The 21,069-nt window shown below is 44.3% G+C and overlaps 1 protein-coding gene across 4 annotated transcripts in view; it reads right to left on the reverse strand.

The window, feature by feature from the left end:
• Positions 1-21,069, reverse strand: part of Kif27 (kinesin family member 27) — a 74,775-nt gene that overhangs the window by 26,866 nt on the left and 26,840 nt on the right. For 3 of the 4 annotated variants that reach the window (XM_028772080.1, XM_028772082.1, XM_028772083.1), the window contains 5 exons: positions 19,808-19,977; positions 18,875-18,978; positions 16,925-17,080; positions 14,301-14,506; positions 10,423-10,620 (listed from right to left, as the gene is read on the reverse strand). In XM_028772080.1, coding sequence (XP_028627913.1) covers positions 10,423-10,620; positions 14,301-14,506; positions 16,925-17,080; positions 18,875-18,978; positions 19,808-19,977 — 834 coding nt within the window. The remainder of the gene's footprint in view (positions 1-10,422; positions 10,621-14,300; positions 14,507-16,924; positions 17,081-18,874; positions 18,979-19,807; positions 19,978-21,069) is intronic. The other variant, XM_028772081.1, reaches the window with a different exon arrangement.

The following is a 21,069-nucleotide window of genomic DNA, read 5'->3' on the forward strand; positions in this document are numbered from 1 at the left end:
ATAAATTATCTTTCTCTCTCTTCTCCCCTCTCCCCTCTCCCACAGTCCCTTTCCCTACCAGTGCCAGGTTAGACCCCAGAGCCACAAGCATGCTAGGTTAGACGCCGGAGCTGTGCACGTACCCCCTTTCCTTATCCATGCCAGGCTAGACCCCAGAGCCACATGTGTGCCAAGTGTGCTCTGTTGAATTTACACCCACAGGCTTGGCGTGGTTTTCTTAGCATTCACATGCCTTGTTACACGGGTGAAAATAAGACGCAGAGCGAGGTTACCTCACATTGGAGGCAATGAAGTCAGGGTTTACTGACTTAACTGAGCCTTTTTTATTCTTTGTGTTACAAATTAGTACATTCTGAGATTGTGACCCTCACAGTCACCCACGCTGTCTACCTGCCATGGCTGTGTCTGAACTTATTCTAGTAGAAATGCACGTTCCCAGTGCAGAGTAATAATTCTGGGCTCAACCAGTGGCTTGCTGGTTAAGAGTGTGCTAATCTTGCAGATCTGAGGTTGGTTCCCAGAAGCCAGTCAGTCAGGTGGTGGCTCACAAAACCTGTCACTCCAGCTCCAGGGGATCAGATGTTCTGAACTCTGTGGGACCTGTGCTCATATGCATACACAAAAACACACACCCACATATATGAAATCAAAAATAAGTATTGTTTTTAATGGGAGCCTGCAGAGCCTTGTAAGACCAGACAGAGCAAGGCCTTGAAGAAAGCAGTCTCCAGCCTATTAGCTTCCCTTTGCATCACAAAGACTAAAGCAATGCTCACGGTGTCCCCCACCACTGACCCTGGGACCAGGAAGGAAAGCATGGATCAGAGGCAGCCATGGATAAGACGGATCACAGAGATGGTAACTCAGGGAAAGGAATACAGGGAGAAAGAGACCAAGGGACCTGGCCTTCTTATTCAAGAGACCTAAGGATTATTTAAGTTCTCAGAGTAAGATTTGGACAGATATTTGGTTAAACATGGGTTTATTTGTTGCTGATCTATGATGGATAAGTATAGAAGTTGAAAGTATTTAGATACTTTGATAGCAATCTCATCTGATAATTTTATATATACTGACTTCAATCAGTTAGAACAGTGGTTCTCAACCTATGAGTCATGGCCCCTTTGGCAAACCTCTATCTACGTAAATATGACACTATGATTCATAACAGAAACAAAATTACAGTTATGTAGTAGAAATGAAAAGAATTTTATGGATGGGGACTTCACAACATGAGGAACTGTATTAAAGGATCACAGCATTAGGAAGGTTGAGAACCACCGAGTTAAATATGGTGCTTAGTGGAGTAAGGTTTATGCCTATAATCTTGCTACTCAGGAGGCTGAGGCAGGAGGATCCCATGTTTGAGGCCTACTGAGACACTGATAGTGAATATGTACACGTACATAAACATAGATACAGATACGTATTTAGAGAGAGACTGTCTAAGAACACCGGACATAGCCACAGCACATACGTGCCCCCCGACCTTACCATGAATTTGAGGCCAGTCTGAGCGCCACAGTGAGTTCCTATCATAAAAAACAGACAAGTAGAGAAAGCAATGGAACATGTGGATGAGTGGTGGCTTTTATTAGTATAATTTTACTTCATTTTTCCGTTGGTTTACGTTTTACAAAAGCATCGGGCTGTGACAAATGTAGGAGGAAGTAAGACTGCTTCTCAGAGATAATTTCAGAAGTGCTATCAGGACAGAAGTCAAAGGAAAGATTAAAACTACCCAGTTCTGGGAACCAAACAATCAAACGGAAGTAGCAAAAAAAAAAAAAAAAAAAAAAAAGTCGGGCGGTGGTGGCGCACGCCTTTAATCCCAGCACTTGGAAGGCAGAGGCAGGCGGATTTCTGAGTTCGAGGACAGCCTGGTCTACAGAGTGAGTTCCAGGACAGGCAGAGACACACAGAGAAACCCTGTCTCGAAAAACCAGAAAAAAAAAAAAAAAAAAAAGAAGTAGCAAACATCTGTGCTGTAACTGTCCTCACCTGAGTTCTGGCACAGACAAAGCGAAGAGGGATGGGGAGGAGCAGAGGGGGCTCTAGCCCAGGGTGACATCAGTACCCACATGGGGTGCTAAGCTCTATGAAGGAGCACACAGGCACGGCTGGAAGAGAGACACTGGCCGACTCCTTCAATCCCATGTAGCATGGATGCTGAGTGGACAAGCATGCAGGCAAGTCATTAGGGTAAACAAGGATACAAGAGGGAAGGCAAAGCCAGGCCACTAGGCTAACAAACTAGACAAAAGGCCTACTGGCATCAACACAAGTTTACAATGCTATTGTAAGGAGGAAGGTGAGATAAAAGCATTGCCATGCTCGGACAAGAAGCCAGAGCAGTGGGGAAGTTATTCCAGCAAGAACTCCATTGGCAGGAGCCAAAGGTTAAACGGGGTTAGGTGGGCAGATTCTAGTCAGCAATATCCTCAACTCCGGAGATAGAAACTAAATCTACATACCCAATGACCAGATATAGAGATGCCATCCTAGAGCAAGAAATCTAGGGAAAGTCTAATGGACTTCTTATTCAAGAGAATTAAGAGTTATATAAAGGAGATGTTTGTGTCTCTGCATAAGCTCTGAATGGACAGGTGTCTGTTAAGTCCCTCCTGTTGGCAGCATTAGTGTGGTGTGGATGGCGGTGCAAAGCTGACCTCACAGAGACACATCTGCAGAAGCAGTCATTCCCTCTGCTGTGCTGAGCTGTACCCGTGAACCATCAGCAGAAGCAGTCATTCCCAATGCTGTGCTGAGCTGTACCCGTGAACCACCTGCAGAAGCAGTCATTCCCTCTGCTGTGCTGAGCTGTGCCCATGAACCTCCCCTTTGGCTCTAGTTTACTCATGATTTATCCTGCTGTATCCCAGAAGTTTCAGGATGCTGAAAGAAGCTTCCTTAGGCAAAGGCACCTGCCTGCTCTTAGGAAGTGAATCTCTACAGTGCCTCTCCCTCCCCTAGGTGTGACTGCAGAGACTGCGGCCTTTTCCTTACAGTGTAATTCCCACTACAACATAAAACAGTGGTTAAGTTGGTGCCTGTGCCAGACGTGAAAAGACAAACCTGATTGTACTACTGAATTGTTGCAATGACAGAATGTAACATTGTAAGAAGGAAACAGGTACTTCAAAGTAAACCGCTCAGTATCGTGACACACCCATAGTTTCAGAGACTCACTCGGACGGTGGCATATGACTGCAGTCAGAGCACTCTGGAGACTGAGGCAGGAGTGTGTGCTCTAGGCCAGCCTGGGTGACAGAAACTCTCAAAGCCTAACAACAAAAGCCGAATGTTAGCACTGGGGCTGTGGCTCAGCACCAAGTGAATGCCTCACACATAAAAGACCCCAGGTTTGAGCTCTGGTGTGGCCAAGTCACAACAGGAAAGGACGTGAACGAGCCAGTCTGCTCTGGAAACAGTTTAGACAGCTGTAAAAGACACACACAGCAGTCTAAAAGTTATCTCCAAAAATGCCAAGGTACCCTTTGGGACTGAGAATATTTTTTTTAATACATAAACTGTTACTACATTTGGGGCAATCTGTTTCTTTTTCTGGAATGTTTACACGAAACAATTGCCCCAGAGAGTGTGAAGTTTAAATTACAGGTAGACTGCATTTCAGCGGGTTACACACCCTTTGAATGAGCTTTCTTTGTTCCAAGCACAGAGGTCACACAAAGCTCCCAATCCACAGTCTAACAGGCAGGCCTGATCCTTGTACTGATGGAAGAATGTAGAAAAGACCAAGAGTTGCTTACAACAGAGACAGAACTAGAAACACTACAAACTCACAGTTGACATTCCTGAAGCCGGCAGAAAACACATCTGCATTCCAGAGTCTGGGACAGCTGGAGAGCAGCTGCCTGACAAGGTGGGTCAGGGCTAGTATCAGTAGCAAAGGAAGAGAAGAAGGGACGTCTGGGAAACAGAACGGAGGAGAAAGTCTATAGAGTATGTCCTGGAGGACTCAGGCCTGACTAGGTGTGCTAACTTCCTGGTTAAGGACAATCCTAGAAGGTCAGAGGGCAGTGCAGGCAGGACAAAGGGAAACTGTATGCAGCTAGTTCTAAAGAAAGAGTGGGGAAGGAGGAGGAAAGGAAAGGAGAGAGAAGAGAGAGATAAGGAAGGAAAGGAAGGAAGGGGGACAAACTCAGGTGTGAACACCAAAGAAAGGCTCTTGCAGTGGCCACACTGACAGAGGGATGCCAGGAAAACCCTCTTCTCCACACTGAGCGCATTGGCAAGCAGCCATCTGAAAGACTCCTACTGAGCGGGCAGCTAGGCAGCATTGAGAGCTAAAGGGCCTTCTTGGGATGCCTCATTTTGAAAACTCAAAGCAAATGGCACAGGACTATATTCTGAGACGTGACCTGGAGCATACCTGGAACTAAAGAGAATCACACAGTATTCCATGAGGTGGGAGCCGACTGAAGGCAGGGATCCCAGTGAGGCCACAAATTCAGGCAGGGCATCCAGGCCAGGCTATACTAGGGACCACACAGAGGGAGGCCCGGCAACCATGCTCTCAAGAATCAAACACTCAGGGCCAGCCAGTGCTTGAGAACAGCAAGGGACATAGACAGACCAGGCATACACAGCACAGATTCTCTCCCTCACGGTCAGCCTCCCGTGTTCCCTCGGCCTTTCCATCCTTAGCTTCCGGCATCTTCCGTCCCTCCTTTCTGCTTTTCCATCTCTGTGCTCTCCTCTCTCTAGCACCAACAGTGAGTCTTGCTCTGTCTCCGTCACCCCAGCTCCGGGAGAGCCAGTGTCTCAGTGCTACCCTTGTTCCTTTATTCCTGCCAATTTCTGGGGTCAAAGAGACAAGCTTTTTGAGGCAGGATCTTAATATATAGCCTGGTTTTGGCCTTGAGCTTACCATCTTCCTGCCTCAGCCCCTTGAACTGGGGAGTTACAGCATGAGCTCAGATGGCTAACTATGATATTCTCCAACTGTGGTCAGCGGCCTGTCCATTGGACATCCGGCTCACTCGGCCAGCTTCACGTGTTTCAGGCGCGCTCCTCACTGCCCGTCCAAACTCAGCTGTGACAACGCCCTTGTCTGTTTCATCAGAAGGAAAGAGCTGTGTCCTCAACAGACCGTGCAACTGGAGTGCCTGCCACATGCAAACCAGTGAACCCCGGCCTGTGCGTCACGTCACACATGAAAGTGGACACCAGGTAGATCAACAGCCTGACTGTATGAAGCTACAGCCAGACAACTTGTGTGAGACAGACTACGTGCTGCATGACTGAGGCTGGACATCAGAATCATAAGCAATAGATAAAGTAGACTTCAACACTCAAAGCTTGTGTGCACTAAAACATTACAGGGACGCACTAAGGATGAGACTGAAGCGTTGGAGGCCCGGCCCAGCATGCAGGAAGACCCAGGTTCAATCTCTAGCACCACATAAACTGGGCATGCTCGAACATGCTTGCAACCTCCACGCTCAGGGAGTGAAGCCTATATGATCAGAGATTCATCTGGGCCGTCTTCGGCTACACAGTGAGTTGGAGGTCAGGCTGAGCTAGAGTAATATTATACTCCAAAAGATTGGGCCTGTCAAAACCCTGCCATGGACAGGGGATGGACTCACTCACGGGTCCCTAGCCACAACCAGGATTTATAAGCAGCAACAGCAGTGGTGCAGCCATTGGTAATGAGTGCGGGCTCCTGTATGCAACCAAAGAAGTTCACTGCTAACGACAAAAAAGCAAAGACAGGAGAAGTGAGTGGAGGTGGGAAAGAAAGGCGCTGACTGACCGGTGTGAGGTGGAATTGGGAGCTAACAAGGGAGGTGATGATGATTCAAATACAGTGGGCCATGTACAAAAAACGTCAGAAGGTTCGCCAGCTCCATATCCAACACAGGACTAACATCCAACACACAGAAAGAAGTCAAGAAACTAGATATAGGGTCCCCAATGGAGGAGTTAGAGAAAGGACTGAAGGAGCGGAAGGGGTTTGCAATCCCATAGGAAGAACAACAATATCAACCAATTAGATCCCCCAGAGCTCCCAGGGACTAAACCACCAACCAAAGAGTACACATGAAGGGTCCCATGGCTCCAGCTGCATATGTAGCAGAGGATAGCCTTGTTGGGCATCAATGGGAGGAGAGGCCCTTGGTCCTGTGAAGGCTCTATGCCCCAGTGTAGGGGAATCCCAGGGCGGGGAGGTGGGAATGGGTGAGTAGAAGGGGCAGCATCCTCATAGACGTGGGAGGAGGGAGGGATGGGATAGGGGAAACCAGAAAAGGTGATAACAGTTGGAATGTAAATAAATAAAATATCCAATTAAAAACAAACAACCAGAAAAAGAAACTAGATTTAAAAAAACTAAATAAAATTAAAAAATGATTATTGATCTAAACAGAGATTTATTAACAAAGGAATCTCAAATGGCTGAGAAACTACTTAAAGAAAAGTTCAACATCCCTACCTATCAGGGAAATGAAAATCAAAATGTCTCTGAGATTCCATCTCACACCTGTCAGAATGGCTCAGATCAGAACCACAAGTGAGAGCTGGCGGCGAGGTCATGGAGCAAGGGGGGCACTCCTCCATTGCTGCTGGGAGTGCAGACTGTACAACAACTCTGCAAATTAATACAGTAGTTCCTTAAAACTTGAGAATCAACCCACCTCAAGACCCAGCCACACCACTCCTGGGCATATACCCAAAGGATAATCCACCATCCCACAAGGACATCTGCTCAGCTATGTCCATAGCAACTTTATTCATAATAATCAGAAACTGGAAACAAGCTAGATATCCCTCAACTGATGAACGGATAAAGAAAATGTACATATACACAATGAAATATTACTCAGCTGTTAAAAACTGACACTGTTCAACTTGCAAGCAAGTAGAACTAGAAAAGATCATTCTGAGTGAGGTAATCCAGACCCAGAGAGACAAGTGCGGTGTGTGCTCACAACAAGCACGGTGTGTGCTCACAACAAGCACGGTGTGTGCTCACAACAAGCACGGTGTGTGCTCACAACAAGCACGGTGTGTGCTCACAAGTAGGTTTAGCTGTTAAAGTCAAGGACAATCATGCTACAGTCCCCAGACCCAGAGGGGCTAAGTAACAGGGCTTCAAGTTGAGGAAGGACGGATCTCCCTGGGAAGGGGGAATAGATTTTGAGGGTAGACTGGGGACAGGTGGGGATGAGAACAGGAGGGATCAGGTGGGGTGGGGTGGAGGGAGAGAGTACTTACAGATGACTGGAATTTGGGAACATTTGGGGGGTGATGTAGAAACCTAGTACAGTGGAAATTCCCTATAATCTATGAGGGTGATCCTAATGAGGACTCCTAGTAATGGGGACACAGGGCCTCAACTGGCCATCTTCTGTAATCAGGCAAAGCTTCCAGTGGTGGGGCTGAGACACCAGCCCAGCCACAAAACCTTCCACCTACAATCTGTCCTGCTTGCAAGATGTGCTGGGGCAATGACGGCTCAGAAATTGTAGAGTGGCCAACCAATTTCAAATTTCAAACTGAGCAGTCCATGTCACAAGAGGGAGCCCATGCCTGACACTGCCTGGATGTCTAGGAACCAGAGGCTGGACAGCCCAAAGAGCCAGGAAAGAACCAGACAGGCAGGACTGACAAAAAAAAAACAAAAAACAAAAAACAAAAAAACAAGTCAGTGAAATGCTTCCTAATGGTATTCTGCTATATTCATGGATCAGCCTAGCCCAGTCAGGGAGGCGTCCTCCGGCATCTGATGGGAACAGTTGTGGAGACCACAGACGTACATTAGGGAGGGCTCGAGAAAGCTTATGGAAGCGGGGACAAAGGACTGTAGGAGCCAAAGGGTCAAGGACACCACAAGAACACAGAATCAACTAAGCAGGCCCCTAGAGGCTCACAGAGACTCAAGTGACATGCCCGGACCCTGTGTGGGCCTGAGCTGGCTATGGCTGTGTAGCTTGGTGTTCTTGTGGGACTCCTCAGAGTGGGAGTGGAGGGGATGTCTCCGGCTCTTTTGTCTGCTCTTGGGACTGTTTTCCTCCCACTAAGTTGCCTTGTCCACCCTTCATATGAGCAGGGTACGTGCCTAGTCTTATTGTAAATTGTTATTTCCTGTTCCATTGATATCTCTGCTCTTTTCTGAAGGCAAATGGGGGAGGAGTGGATCTGTGGGGGAGGGGGACCTGGGGAGGGAAACTGGGATGAGTGGAGCGAGGAAAAACTACAGTCAGGATATAATGTATGGGATATAATTATAAAAATAAATAGTCATAATGAAATCTTTCCTGTATTACTGGATTACAAAATGTTACTGCTGCTGTTGCTATGGAAACCCAGCCAGTGTCAGCTCCTCAAACAGCTGAGAGAACTTACAAAGGCAGTAAGTACCATGTCAATGCTCATGACTGTACTATGCACAGCACTACACACTACAGCCTGAGCATCCACTGATGAATAAAAATTCAAAAATGGATAAGGATGGACATGGGGCACATACTTTTAAGTCCCAGCACTCGGGAGGCAGAGGCAGGAAGATTTCTGAGTTTGAGGCTAGCCTGGTCTCCACTGAGTTCCAGTACAGCCAAGGAAACCTTGTCTGAAAAAAAAAAAAATCAAACGTTCAAGCCATTTGTTTGTCTGTTTTTTGTAGAATAGTCTTGCTATGTTGCCCACGATGGCTTCACACTGTTTGGTGCAAGAACTCCCCCTGTGTCAGCTTCAGGAGCTAGGAGTCCAGATGTTACTACACCTGATCTCACAGTGAGGACCTCGAGGCTCTGGCAAATCCTAAACGCAGACGCACCCTGGACACACTACAAGTAAATGAGCCGGCTGCCCAAGGACGCATTATTCCACTTACAGGACAGATGGAGAAACTGCAGATCCACAGAGACAAGCCTGAGGAAGGTGCCGACAGAGTTGTTAATAGTTATAGTGTTTTATGGGGCTAGAGAGCTGGCTCAGTGGACAGAGTATCAGCTGTTCTTCCAGAGGACCTGGGTTCAGTTCCCAGCACCCACATGGCAGCTCATAGCTGTCTGTAACTCCAGTTACAGGGAATTAGATACCCTCACACAGATAAACACGCAGGCAAACACCAGTGTACATAAAACACAAATAAGTACATTATAAGAATAATTGCAGTTTCCTTTTGAAGGTCTGAAAAGTTTTAAAACAATTAGGATGGCTGTACCTCACCGTGACTATAATTAATGCCACAGAGTGAGCAGTGATGAGGGTTAGAGGTGCTATGCTATGCATATATTGTCAGCGGTGTCACATTATACATATATTGTCGCATTTCATTAACACTGGCGAGGCTAACACAATGCCTCAGTAAACACGGCATCACCAAGCCGGAAAGAGCAGACCTCTGCACCAGGTCCTCTGACCCCACACATGTGGCCTACGCACGCCACATTTTCACACAGAGAAAAATAAATGCAAAAATGAACATTTAAAAAATATAAAAAATAAAATTTAATGATATCAAACCCCTTGTATAGTAAAGAAATTATATCCCAATAAAAATTTTTATAACAAAAAAAATTTAAGAATGGGCAAATGCTTTTCAAGCTCCATAGCTCGGTTCTGTGTTGTGTTTTAAACGGTCTCATCTACTCTGGGGTGTGGACAGTGGAGGGAGCTGTGTTGGGGGACAGACGGCATCTTCCTCTTTCTTCTCTAGACTCTAGAACCACTCTAGAAAGAAGTCTTGATTTCAAAAGCCCTGGGAAGTTTCAGTTGTGCTGCAGCTTTGGGCTCTGTTTGCTGTTTCAACAGATCAAAGCCTGGCACACAGAGTGGGAGGTGTTCTTAGGATCATCCTTTTCCAAAGAGTCCTGGTAGCAAAGTGTGATGAAGGCACCGTTAGACAAGATCAGGCAGGAGCAGACAGGAGCAGACAGGCAGAGAGAGGCTGCTGGCTTTCCCCACACATCTCATGCAAACACAGAAATGCTGGGGTGGACACACCACCAAGCTGGCTCCAGACCGGGGTTCATGCACGGTTCCCTCCCATTACCCATCCCAAAGACACAGTGGGCATTCATGCACTGCCAGGGCTGGGGCCATGGCTGCACTGGAACCTCCAACCCAGCAGCAGGAGCAGTGAGTATCAAAGCATTCTGAAAATGAGCAGTCCTTTACCAGTGGCATTGTTTACAAGTTACTTTTATAAACTTAAATTTTTGACATTCTTAACTAAAGATCTGAGTTTTGATCGTTGTAACTTATTTGTGATGTCAAACCTTCAAGACAGTACTCAGAACTGAGTAAAAAGCTTTTACTATGTGGCTAAGTCAAGCTTACTGTGAGTAAGGACAGTACTGAGAAACAGGGAAGACAAGAGACAGCACGCACACCGGCCGAACGGAGGCCCTAGTGGTTCACACAATGCTTAGCAGGAACTATGGACAAGATTACTTTGATTTTCTGTTGATCTCTCTTAATCTCTGCATCCAGCTGCCTCTTTTTCTCACTCTCTTCTCGCAGCCTTCTCTGCAGCTGTACTTTCTGGTATTTCAGATGGTCCACGTTCTGCTCCAGCTCGCTGGCCCGCTTCTCATTCTGCATGGACAGTGATGCTAGCTTCTTACTGTCTTGCTGCTTCTTTTGTAAGACCTGAGATAACACAGAATATTCCAGAATAAGGAGGAATAGTTTTCTCATTTCCTAGTGGCACACTATTCTCATTCAGCAGTAAGAGCAGCCATTTCCTAGCATTTACAGTTACTTGTGACAGGTTCACTAATACATGTTTACTTTTCTACAGTTCTTTTTAAAAATTTTAAGACAGGATCTCTCACTTCTAATTTTGTAATTGAAAACATTGCATGTTCATCAGATATATAAACGAAAAATGATGAAACTTATGTTAATAATTAGGAAACTCAACCACTTTTGTTTTTTATGAAGAATTCTAACTTAAAATATATGTGGCATGAAGTATTCTAGTTACTGTCTAATCTGCAATCCACTTGCAGTGTCTTCTGTAACACACACACACATACATACACACACACATACACACTCACACACACGCACAGTGGCTCACACCTATAATCTTGACACTGAAAAGGCTGAGGCAGGACAATCATAAGTTCCAGGATAGCCTGGGCTAGAGAGCGAGACACTGTCTTAAACATACACATGCATGATTTATATATATATGGTGAAATACATATGGGTGTATATGTATATATAATATATGATGAAAACTAGAACACAAAACTGAGTTTATATAAAAAAAGTATGCTACTCCAGGCTCCGAATCGTGCTCCATGACACAATTACTCAGGAAGTGTTCATCAGCTATAAGGAGACATGTTCACGGAAACAGAGCCACTCCCTTTATTTACTACGGACCCTGGCGGGAACTATATAATATTCCACTCTTATTTTGGAGTCCGATTTTTCTGATTCAACTGTAGCCTGCGTCACTGAACCTCCAAAGAAGTCGAGGAAAATTGGTCATTTCCCCTGTAGGTTCATTGCACTCAAGATGATCTGTTAGTAGAGCTAAAAGCACACTCCCATTTTCCAAGTGTTTATAGTCGTAACATGTAACAAATTACTAACAAATTACTCCCGGGCAAACAAAAGACACATTCAAGACTTGTGTCGTTGCACTGTGAGAAGGTAAGGTGATAGGGAGTGGTGACTATCCTAGCTATAAGGCAAAACCAGGAGAATGACCACAAGTTCAAGTCCGGTATAGTGTACATAGGGGGTTCTAGGATACCTAAGGTTACATACAAGACTCTCTCTGATAAACAAGCAAAAAGAATTAAGGAAGTTAATTCTTTAAGTCAATATATTATGCAGGTAATAAGTAATCATTATCTTAATTTTAGAAATACATTACTAACATAAACATATTTTGGTTTAATTTAAATACTCATGCAAATATTAAAGTTTACAGCAGTTCTATTTAAAGGGAATCTTGGACTGGCACTAGTCAGACTGTTGCCTGCACTGCAAAGTATCTATTAAACTGAAGTAGTATTATTTCCATGCAAGACATCTTGTTTATTAAGGTTGGGCTTGAACCCATAACCCTCAACTGTCTTGGATGCTGGGACTAAAGGAGTATACCACCATACCAGCTCCTTACTTTTTTCCTCATATATATATATATATATATTTAAAGTAATGACATCATTTGCTCCCTTCCCTTCCCTCTTCCAATCTCTCCTTTGAATTCCCACTTGATCTCTCTCTAATTAATGGTCTCCACTCATTTCTGTAATTACTGTTACATAAATATGTACACACATACATACATATTCCTAAATATATAACTATAACCTGCTCAATCTTATAATGCTACTTGTATACATATTATTTCAGAGTTGACTGCCTGGGATTGGATAGCCAATTGGGGGGTCTTCCCTAGGGACGACTATTCTGTCACTTTCAGTCATCAGATGTGCAGATATACATTATACTCGGCCCAGGGAGTGGCGCTATTAGAAAGTGTGGTCCTGTTGGAGTAGGTGTGGCCTTGTTAGAATAGGTGTGTCACTGTGGGTGTGGGCTTTAAGACCTTCATCCTAGCTGCTTGGAAGCCAGTATTCTGATGGTAGTCTTCAGATGAAGATGTAAAACTCTCATCTCTGCCTGCAACATGTCTGTCTGGATACTGTCATATTCCTGCCTTAACGATAATGGACTGAACCTCTGAACCTGTAAGCCAGCCCCAATTAAATATTGTCCTTATGAGTTGCCTTAGTCATGGTGTCTGTTCACAGAAGTCAAACCCAAACTAAGACATACATCAAAGGCACGAGAACTTCTAAAAGGGTGTACTTGTTTCAGCCCTCTGCTCAATTAGATGTTTTTCTCTGAAGTTCAGTTCTGTCTTTTTTTTTCTTTCCTTTGTAGCACCATCAGCAAGAAAGCATATACAGCAGAAAACATGAAAAGCAAAATATGTTTACCTATTCAGAGCTTTATTACTTTTTATTTTTAGTGGAACTGTGTCAGTTTGTTTTTATTTGCAGCAAGATAAACATCTGCTGCCATTTCTCTGGTATGTCAGGACCTCTCATTGCTGGGAGACACTGAGGTGACCATACCACAAGAGTCCCTCCTTCTGAGGTTTCTAGTACCACCTTAAACAGCACCAAACACAAAACCAAACACTAATACAGCTCTGACTAGCTCAATTATAATTCAACTGTATCTACAATGGGGACAATATAAATATGTTTCCACAATAGAGAAACAACAGATAGAATGGGGAGAGGGGTAGATATAGTAGCATACCCCTTTAATCCAAGGTCTCAAGAGGCTGAAGCAGGAGGATGGTGAGGAAGACAGGCTTGCCTACATAGTAAGATCCTGACTCAAAAAATACAAAACAAATGAAACAGATAAATTGCAAGTGCATTCATTCTAGAGTCTTCAAAACACCTGGCAATGGCTTCCTTTCACAAAGATCTTTCTGTACAGAATATTCTTCCTGAATAGGATGTGCACACACATGTGAACAGGATGTGCGTGTGAACAGGATGTGTGTGTTTTCCCCCAGAACTGAGCCTAGGGCCTCACACACTCATTAAACAACATGTTTGACCCTAGAAAAGAAGTTGTAACTCTTTCTGAAGTTATCACTAAACCCAAAGCATGTGGGAATGAAGTCTAGGTCGTAGGACTTAAAGTGACTAACCTTTTAAACCAACCAACTATGGTTTCAAAACCAGAAACAATTCACATCTGCAGAGTGTCTACAAAGTGTCACCTGGTCCCATGTTGTATATGCGCTGCTTAACTCTTTCTCTTCTGTCCTTCAAAAATGGATACAATTTTTGCTATCTTTATGTCTTCTTACATGTATGATTTCATGCCAAGATTAAATGTTTATTGAATAAAGCAATATACTACCTAGACTGTAAAATACATTAAGTAATGAACATTCTAGGCAAAAGGAAATGTCGTGCAGTTCTGATGATTAAAACTTGAATGCCATTTCTCTCAATACAGGAATCCTCAAAGGGAGACTTGTTTTCCTTTTGTGGTGCCAGGGATCAAAACCAGAGTCTCACACCTACTAGGTAAGCACTCTATCGCTGGCCTCATCCTAGCCCGGCGGGATTCAGAGTTCAGACAGGATGGCTTGGCCAGGCATGACGGAGCACATCTTTAATGCCAGGACTCTGCAGACTTGAACTCTCGTGAGTTCACAATCAGCCTAGACAGGACAGCCAGGGCTACACACAATGAGACTCTGTCCCCAAAACACTACACAAACAGGAGCAAGGTGGCTTTGTAAGGTTACGGGGTTGTAGTTTGTAAGTTACCTGAACTCTCAGCTTTGCAGCATCCATCTTTTTACGGAACTCTTTCTGTAATTTTACCTTCAAAGCAACATCAGAAAGGTCTTTGCTTTCCAGCTCCTGCAGCTGTTTTCGGGTTTCAGTGAGTTCTACTTTTGCCTGCTCAGCTTCGTGCTCCAGTTTTGTTACCTTCAAAGAATACTGTCTGCTCACAGACTTGGCATTGTTACCTTCATGGAAACAGAGCAGGAAGAAGAATTACAAACCCCAACCCCAACCCTGTACTCTACAACTAGTGGCGGTTACAACTGAGCTGCATCTTTAAGCAGAGAGTGTGACCTCCAGGCTCTCTAGCAACCCCAGCTTCCTACCAGCCTTCTGCATGACTGCTCCCATCTGGTTCCAGCTCATCTCTTCACTGCTTTACCCTTCGTGTTTAATGTTATAGTTAAGGTCTATTGTTTTATGGATGTGTAAGTGTACATGTGTGTGGGACTGCGTAAGGGCATCCTGGGTCACGGTTGACCAGGTGCCTAGAACCCCACGACCCTGTGTGAAACTCTGCATGAGAACCGGCAGGAGTTTGGCACCCTCCAGAATCCAGGGTCCTGAAAAGCAATCACGTCTCCATAGAATTAAATTATTCAGTCACATAGGCCAGACTATAGGCCTCAGGCCCTAGGGATTTACATACTAATGAAGGCCAGAGGGCAGAGCAAATTAAGCATGCCTCCCCCAGATCCTCTCCCAATCCTTGCCCTTTCTCCCTCCCTATATAACTCAGGACTGCCCTGAGTTTTGGGGGGGGGGGTACGCCTAGATCCATCCACCATCCGCCATGACAATAAACCTTTCTTGAACCAAGGACTTCCTTGTGTCATTGGGGCCTGCTGTCGTCAAAACCTCCAGGCTGCTGGAACCATAGGGTTCCTCCCGAATGTGGGACCTGCCACAGCGGCGGAAGCCCCTCTGGGCCCCCACCACTGTGGCGGCCTCTAAATTTTCCCCACACATGTGTATATGTCAATACACACGTGTGTGGTTCCCACTGGGGCCAGAAGAGGCTGTCTAATCCTCTGAAGCTGGAGACACAAGCAGTTGTGAATCCCCCAGTATGGGAGCTGGGAACCAAACCGAGGTCTCTTCAGCCCAGCGAGTTGTTTATAGACTTTCAAGCTGTAGCTGAGGTTTGCTGGCATCAAGCTTCAGCTGAGATGAGGAGGCTGGAGAGGTGGCTCAGCAGCTGAGGGCACTGGCTGCGCTTCAGCAAACCTGAGTTCCTTTCCTGTGGCATGCATGTACATACACACAACAAATAAATAAAATTTAAAAAATTTTAAAGTATCCTTTAATACAGAGCTAACTATTTTTTTTTCATTTCATTGAAGTAGTTAAATATTTGTAAATTTACTTATTTGTGTGAGTGTGTGAGTGTGTGTGTGTGTGTGTGTGTGTCTCAAATGTCCCAAGTAGAGGCCTGAGGATAACGTGATTTCAAGAGTCAGTTCTTCCTTTTATAATGTAGATCCTGGGATTTGAACTCAGGCCCTGAAGATGCTCAGTTTCTGAGCCTCCTAGGTTGTTTTGACTCCTCTCAGCTGTGTGAACTACTTTGTTGTTTTCTCAGTAAATCCCAGCTATTGGTTAAATTAGCAGAACCAATGCAACAGACATTAAAATCTTTGAAATGAGATTCTTAACCTAAATACACAGTGAACTACCTTCTTATTCTAAAGCTCTATATCTATGCAACAGTAATATATACAGCCGAGATCCCTGGGAAGGAGACCAACAAGCCCGAGCCGCTTCTTTAAGGTAAACCTAACCAGCTTGATGATGGATATGGTATCCACCCCCACCCCCAGCCTGACAAAAGCTTGGTTTACCAAAGAAAATAACTCTAAAGGACAAATCTTTATATTTTCAGAGAAATAAAAATTATCTACAACTAAAGCACAATGTTTAATGTTAACAATAAACTATCAGGCTGAGGATATAGCTCCTTGGTAGAGTTCTTGAGTAGTGTGCTAAAGCTCTGGGCTTAATCCCCAATACAGAAAAAAATACTTAAAAATGAACTAAGCCAACACTGACCAATAATTAAAAGTGATTATTGTCAGGCCCTGGCTTACTTGGCAGCAGTTAGTGGCCAGCACATGAGAACATCTACACTGCTTTTGCCCTAGGGTTTTGCTATTCCTGCTGTTATATTGCAGAGAGAATGTTACTCTGTAGCCCAGGCTATCCTGGAATTCACTACCTGCCTCAGACTGGCCTTGAACTCACAGAAATCCTCCTCTTCAGCCTATAAGGTGCTGAGATTACAGAGGGGTGAGGCCTGGCTAAAATTCTGGGTTTAATCCCCTGCTCTACAGTAAAAAGGAAAAGAAAAGTATTCCTTTAAGGCATACACATTAAGTGCCATGAAGTTTCAGCCAACTCAGAGCTCACTCTAGCTAGAGCAGTTCAAAGGTGAGTCCTGGCCTCACTGACTCCTACACATGCTGGCTCTGAGTCACAGCTCTTTAAAGCAATCCGAGAGAGCGCAGAGGACAGCTGTGAGCTGCAGAACTGGAGTGCATGGCCCCAGGTCACAGATGTGGAGTCTCAGATGCGCGTCTTCTCACACAAGGACAAGATACTGTTACCTGTTTTTATTAACTCCTTGATCAGATCTTCTTTCATCCTGATGTTAATTGTAAGTTCTCTCATTTTTTGTTTAGCTTTATTAAGTATGAGTTCTGAAGTCCTTAATTTTTGTAAATTTAACTCTTGACTCTCCTGGAGAGATTGCATCTTCAAATCTTTAAAATCAAAGAGACAAATATTTCAGTGTATAAAATATTCAACTGAAGCAGAATTTTGAAACATTTAAAAATAGAACAAAACCAATCTAGAGTGCCATAGTTACTTTTCTATTGCTGTAAGAAACTGTCATGACTGTGGCAATTTATATAAGACACCACTGAATTTAGCTCACAGCTTCAGAGGTTGGAGGCCTGACGGCAGAGCCACAGCATGGCAGTGGGGACCACTGAGAGCTCACACCTTGACCCATGAGGCAGAGAGCAGAGTGGGAATGGTGCGAGGCTTTAAAACCTGTTTCCAATGACACACTTCCTTCAACAAGGTCACCCCCCCTAATCCTTCCCACACAGTCGACTAGCTGGAGACCGAGTACTGAACTAGCCTACGGGGCTGTTCTCATCTAACCAGCACATCGAGGTAGCAGAAGAACAACAGGAGGGGAATCAAAACAGAAAGCATGTGCAGCAATTGACACCCAAGCTTTCAGCTTACACAAGCTTTTAATGTAAAATATAATCTTTATACATATAGCTATGCAGATGTTTTATCATACCTCATCTGGTTGGAGAACAGGAAGTTATCTGAGGTAGACATGGAGGCCGCTACCTTGCTCCTCAAGACTGTGCTACAGCAGAGGGTACCAGGGTCCGAGCATGCACAGCCTGCCGCTGTGACTGCTCACTCCACTTTCCTAACTGGGCTTGCACAGAAGGGGCTAGTGTACATTCTGGCCTGAGTTTCTTTTGTGACTGTAGCCCAGTAACAAATCACTCAAGGATGGGTATCTGACTAGCACTTAAGTTTACTACTTCTACATTCTAAAGTTATCAGTTTTATTTTTAATCTAATTTTGGTAGCTATTACTATAAGCATGTTATTTTCATAATTTGACACTTTTGATGTTAACTTCCCTATAATCTTACTTTTGTGCATTAACCCATGTAAAGGTCAAAATGTATAAGTTCAAATATCTTATTAGGTTTGCTGGAGAAGTGGCTCAGCAGTTAGGAGCACACGCTGCCCTTGCAGAGGACCTGACTTTGATTCCCAGCACACACATTGTGTGGCTCACGACTGTAGTATCAACACTCCTGGCTTCTGCAGGTATTTGTGCATATGTGCACAAACCCACATACAGACTCACATGAGTTTAAAAACTTCTTCTCATTTTTAAAACTTTAATTAAAATAAAATGATTTAATCCTCCCTCCCCTTCCTCCCCTCTGTCCTCCATTCTTCCCGACTTCAGCCCCTTCCATACTCCTGCCACTGCCTCTCAAATTCATGGCTACTTTTTTCTTTGATTACTACTGACTACATAACAGTTTTTAATAAAATATTACTAGCATATAGGGCACTCCTAATGGGCTGCGCACAGAGCGTGCACCGTAATCAGCAACACAGCACAAATCAGAGTGAGTCTGCATCTAAACTTCTGTCCTCAAAGTTTCTGTCTCCAGACACACCTGACTGGTGGAAACCTTGTTGGTTTTTGTTTTTGAGACAGGAGCCCATTAGGTAACCCAGAGTTACTTTGAATTCTCATTGCCTTGGTGCCTGAATGCTGAGACTGCAGGTGTAGAAATACACCCAGGTTTTAGAAACCAAAACAAAAGATTATTAAGGAATGAGTGGGTTGGAAAAAATGGAGGCAGAGGTGAGGCTGTGAAATGGGCGTCAGCAGCACAGGAAGCTCTGCGGCTGGCTTCTGGCTCTGAGAGGAACCGGGTGCCTTTTAAATGGCTGCTGAAGAACCGACCCCTACACCTGTGCCATCGGAGGACACCTACCTCCAGTCCCCAGATAGGACCTCTGAGACTCGACCTGAGTGTCACTCATTTCAACAAGAGAGCAAACAGAGCCTGGCTTTTTGGCCCATGAGTGACTTCTAGATCTAAAAAAAGAACATTTTGAGAACATTAGGATTAAAGGCAACTTCCATGTTAGCATTTCCCATGCTCGCAAATAAGCGCCTCGAAAGGTAACAGAATGGTTTAAAAGGCAATTGGATGGAACAAGCATATTTAAAATAAAGGAATTACCTCCAACTCGGATCCAATGTTTGCAGCCACTGTGGCAAAATACAAAAATCAAACAAAACAAAACAAAACAAAACAGAAAAGCCTCTCTGCATGCTTATGTCTACTGGCTCAGTGGTTAAGAGCACTTGTTGCTCTTTCAGAGAGAACTCAGGTTCAATTCCCAGCATCTACATGGCCACTAGCAACCAACTGTAACTCCAGGTCCAGAGAATCTGAAACCCTCTTCTGGCCTCCTCAGGCACCAGGCAGGTGGGTGTTACAAAGACATACATGTGGGTGAAACACACATTCAAATAAAATAAATGAAAAATTTAAAAAGATTTATTTATTCATTTTCTGTATATGATGAATACACTGTAGCTGTCTTCAGACACACCAGAAGAGGACATCAGATCCCATTAGAGATGGTTGTGAGCCACCATATGGTTGCTGGGAATTGAACTCAGGACCTCTGGAAGAGCAGTCAGTGCTCTTAACCGCTGAGCCATCTCTCCAGCCCCCAAGTAAACAAATTTTTAAAAATTAAAAAAAAAGACTTCTGTTCAAACACAATTTTCTTAATAAATGAAGATGACAGGAGATTTAGCAGAAACTACCCCCTGCATGTTAAATGGAAAAGACATACAATGAAGAAACCTCCAATTATAAGAATAATACTTACCGAGAGCCTCTGTGACATACCTAACTCTGGGTTTCTCCTGGCCCTCGGAGTCCTCATCATCACTGTTGTCAGAAAACTGGCAGTGGAGAACTTCGTCCTGGTCTTCTAAGTGACCCATCAGCATCTGACTTCGAGTTCGGAACCCAGCGAATACTTGATCCAGAGAGTATATAGGAGGACTTGAACAGACCTTGCAAGGGATTCCCCACCCAACAAAAAAGGTGATTCTTTAATGTCAGCTCTTAGCTTAGGACTCTCAGTGTTTTTGAGGGGATATAGGTAAGTTCTCTTATGTAGTCAATCACTGCATCATGTCAAAATTAATTCCACAATACTATACTTCACAAACACACATTTCTTTCAGATACCATACAACTCCTTCTCTTCTATTTTCAGTGAAGGTTTTTATGGAGGACAGTATACATGATAAGCCTCTGGAGAAGCATGAAGACACTCCTACTCTTTGCAATGGCTTGTGGTCCCCAGCATAACTCAACTGTCCCAGATCAAAGCCATGGGGAAGTATAGGGCTACTGCAGGATACGAAGCCCCTCCATCCCAAATTTCAACACGGGAAATCTCACATCTGTATTCTCCCTGTTATGACAACATTTCAACTCTGGAAATCAGACACATTCACTCATCCTTGATACGTGCAGAGGACAGACACTACTAGATTAATGCTCTGAATGACACCTTAATGCATAGTATACAATAAGTAAACTGTATGGGCTACATACAGGAATATGTAATAGTATAATGTTTCTACTGAAAATGTATTTTAAGTACTCAAAAATGACTCTGGAAACACAGTGGAGGAGAAACTGCTTTTATACTTTTGTTATAAATTCTATTTCCGCCGGGCGGTGGTGGCGCTCACCTTTAATCCCAGCACTTGGGAGGCAGAGGCAGGCGGATCTCTGAGCTCGAGAGTTCGAGGCTAGCCTGGTCTACAGAGTGAGTTCCAGGACAGCCAGGGCTACACAGAGAAACCCTGTCTCGGAAAAGGAAAAAATAAATAAATAAAAATAAATAAATTCTATTTCCAAATATTTCCTTGTCTTTTACCTCTCAATAAGGCAATAACAGGATGACTTCTCAAAAACAAATAAATAATGAAATCTTAAGAAGACATTCAATAGTTAGGGTGAGTCACTGCGTGAGCTATTAGAACTGTCATGTATGCAGGGTGCAGGTAGAACTGTCAGGTATGCGGGGTGCAGGTAGAACTGTCAGGTATGCAGGGTGCAGGTAGAACTGTCATGTATGTGGGGTGCAGGTA

This window comes from Grammomys surdaster, unplaced genomic scaffold, assembly GCF_004785775.1.
Source record: "Grammomys surdaster isolate TR1022 unplaced genomic scaffold, NIH_TR_1.0 211, whole genome shotgun sequence".
Taxonomy (NCBI): domain Eukaryota; kingdom Metazoa; phylum Chordata; class Mammalia; order Rodentia; family Muridae; genus Grammomys; species Grammomys surdaster.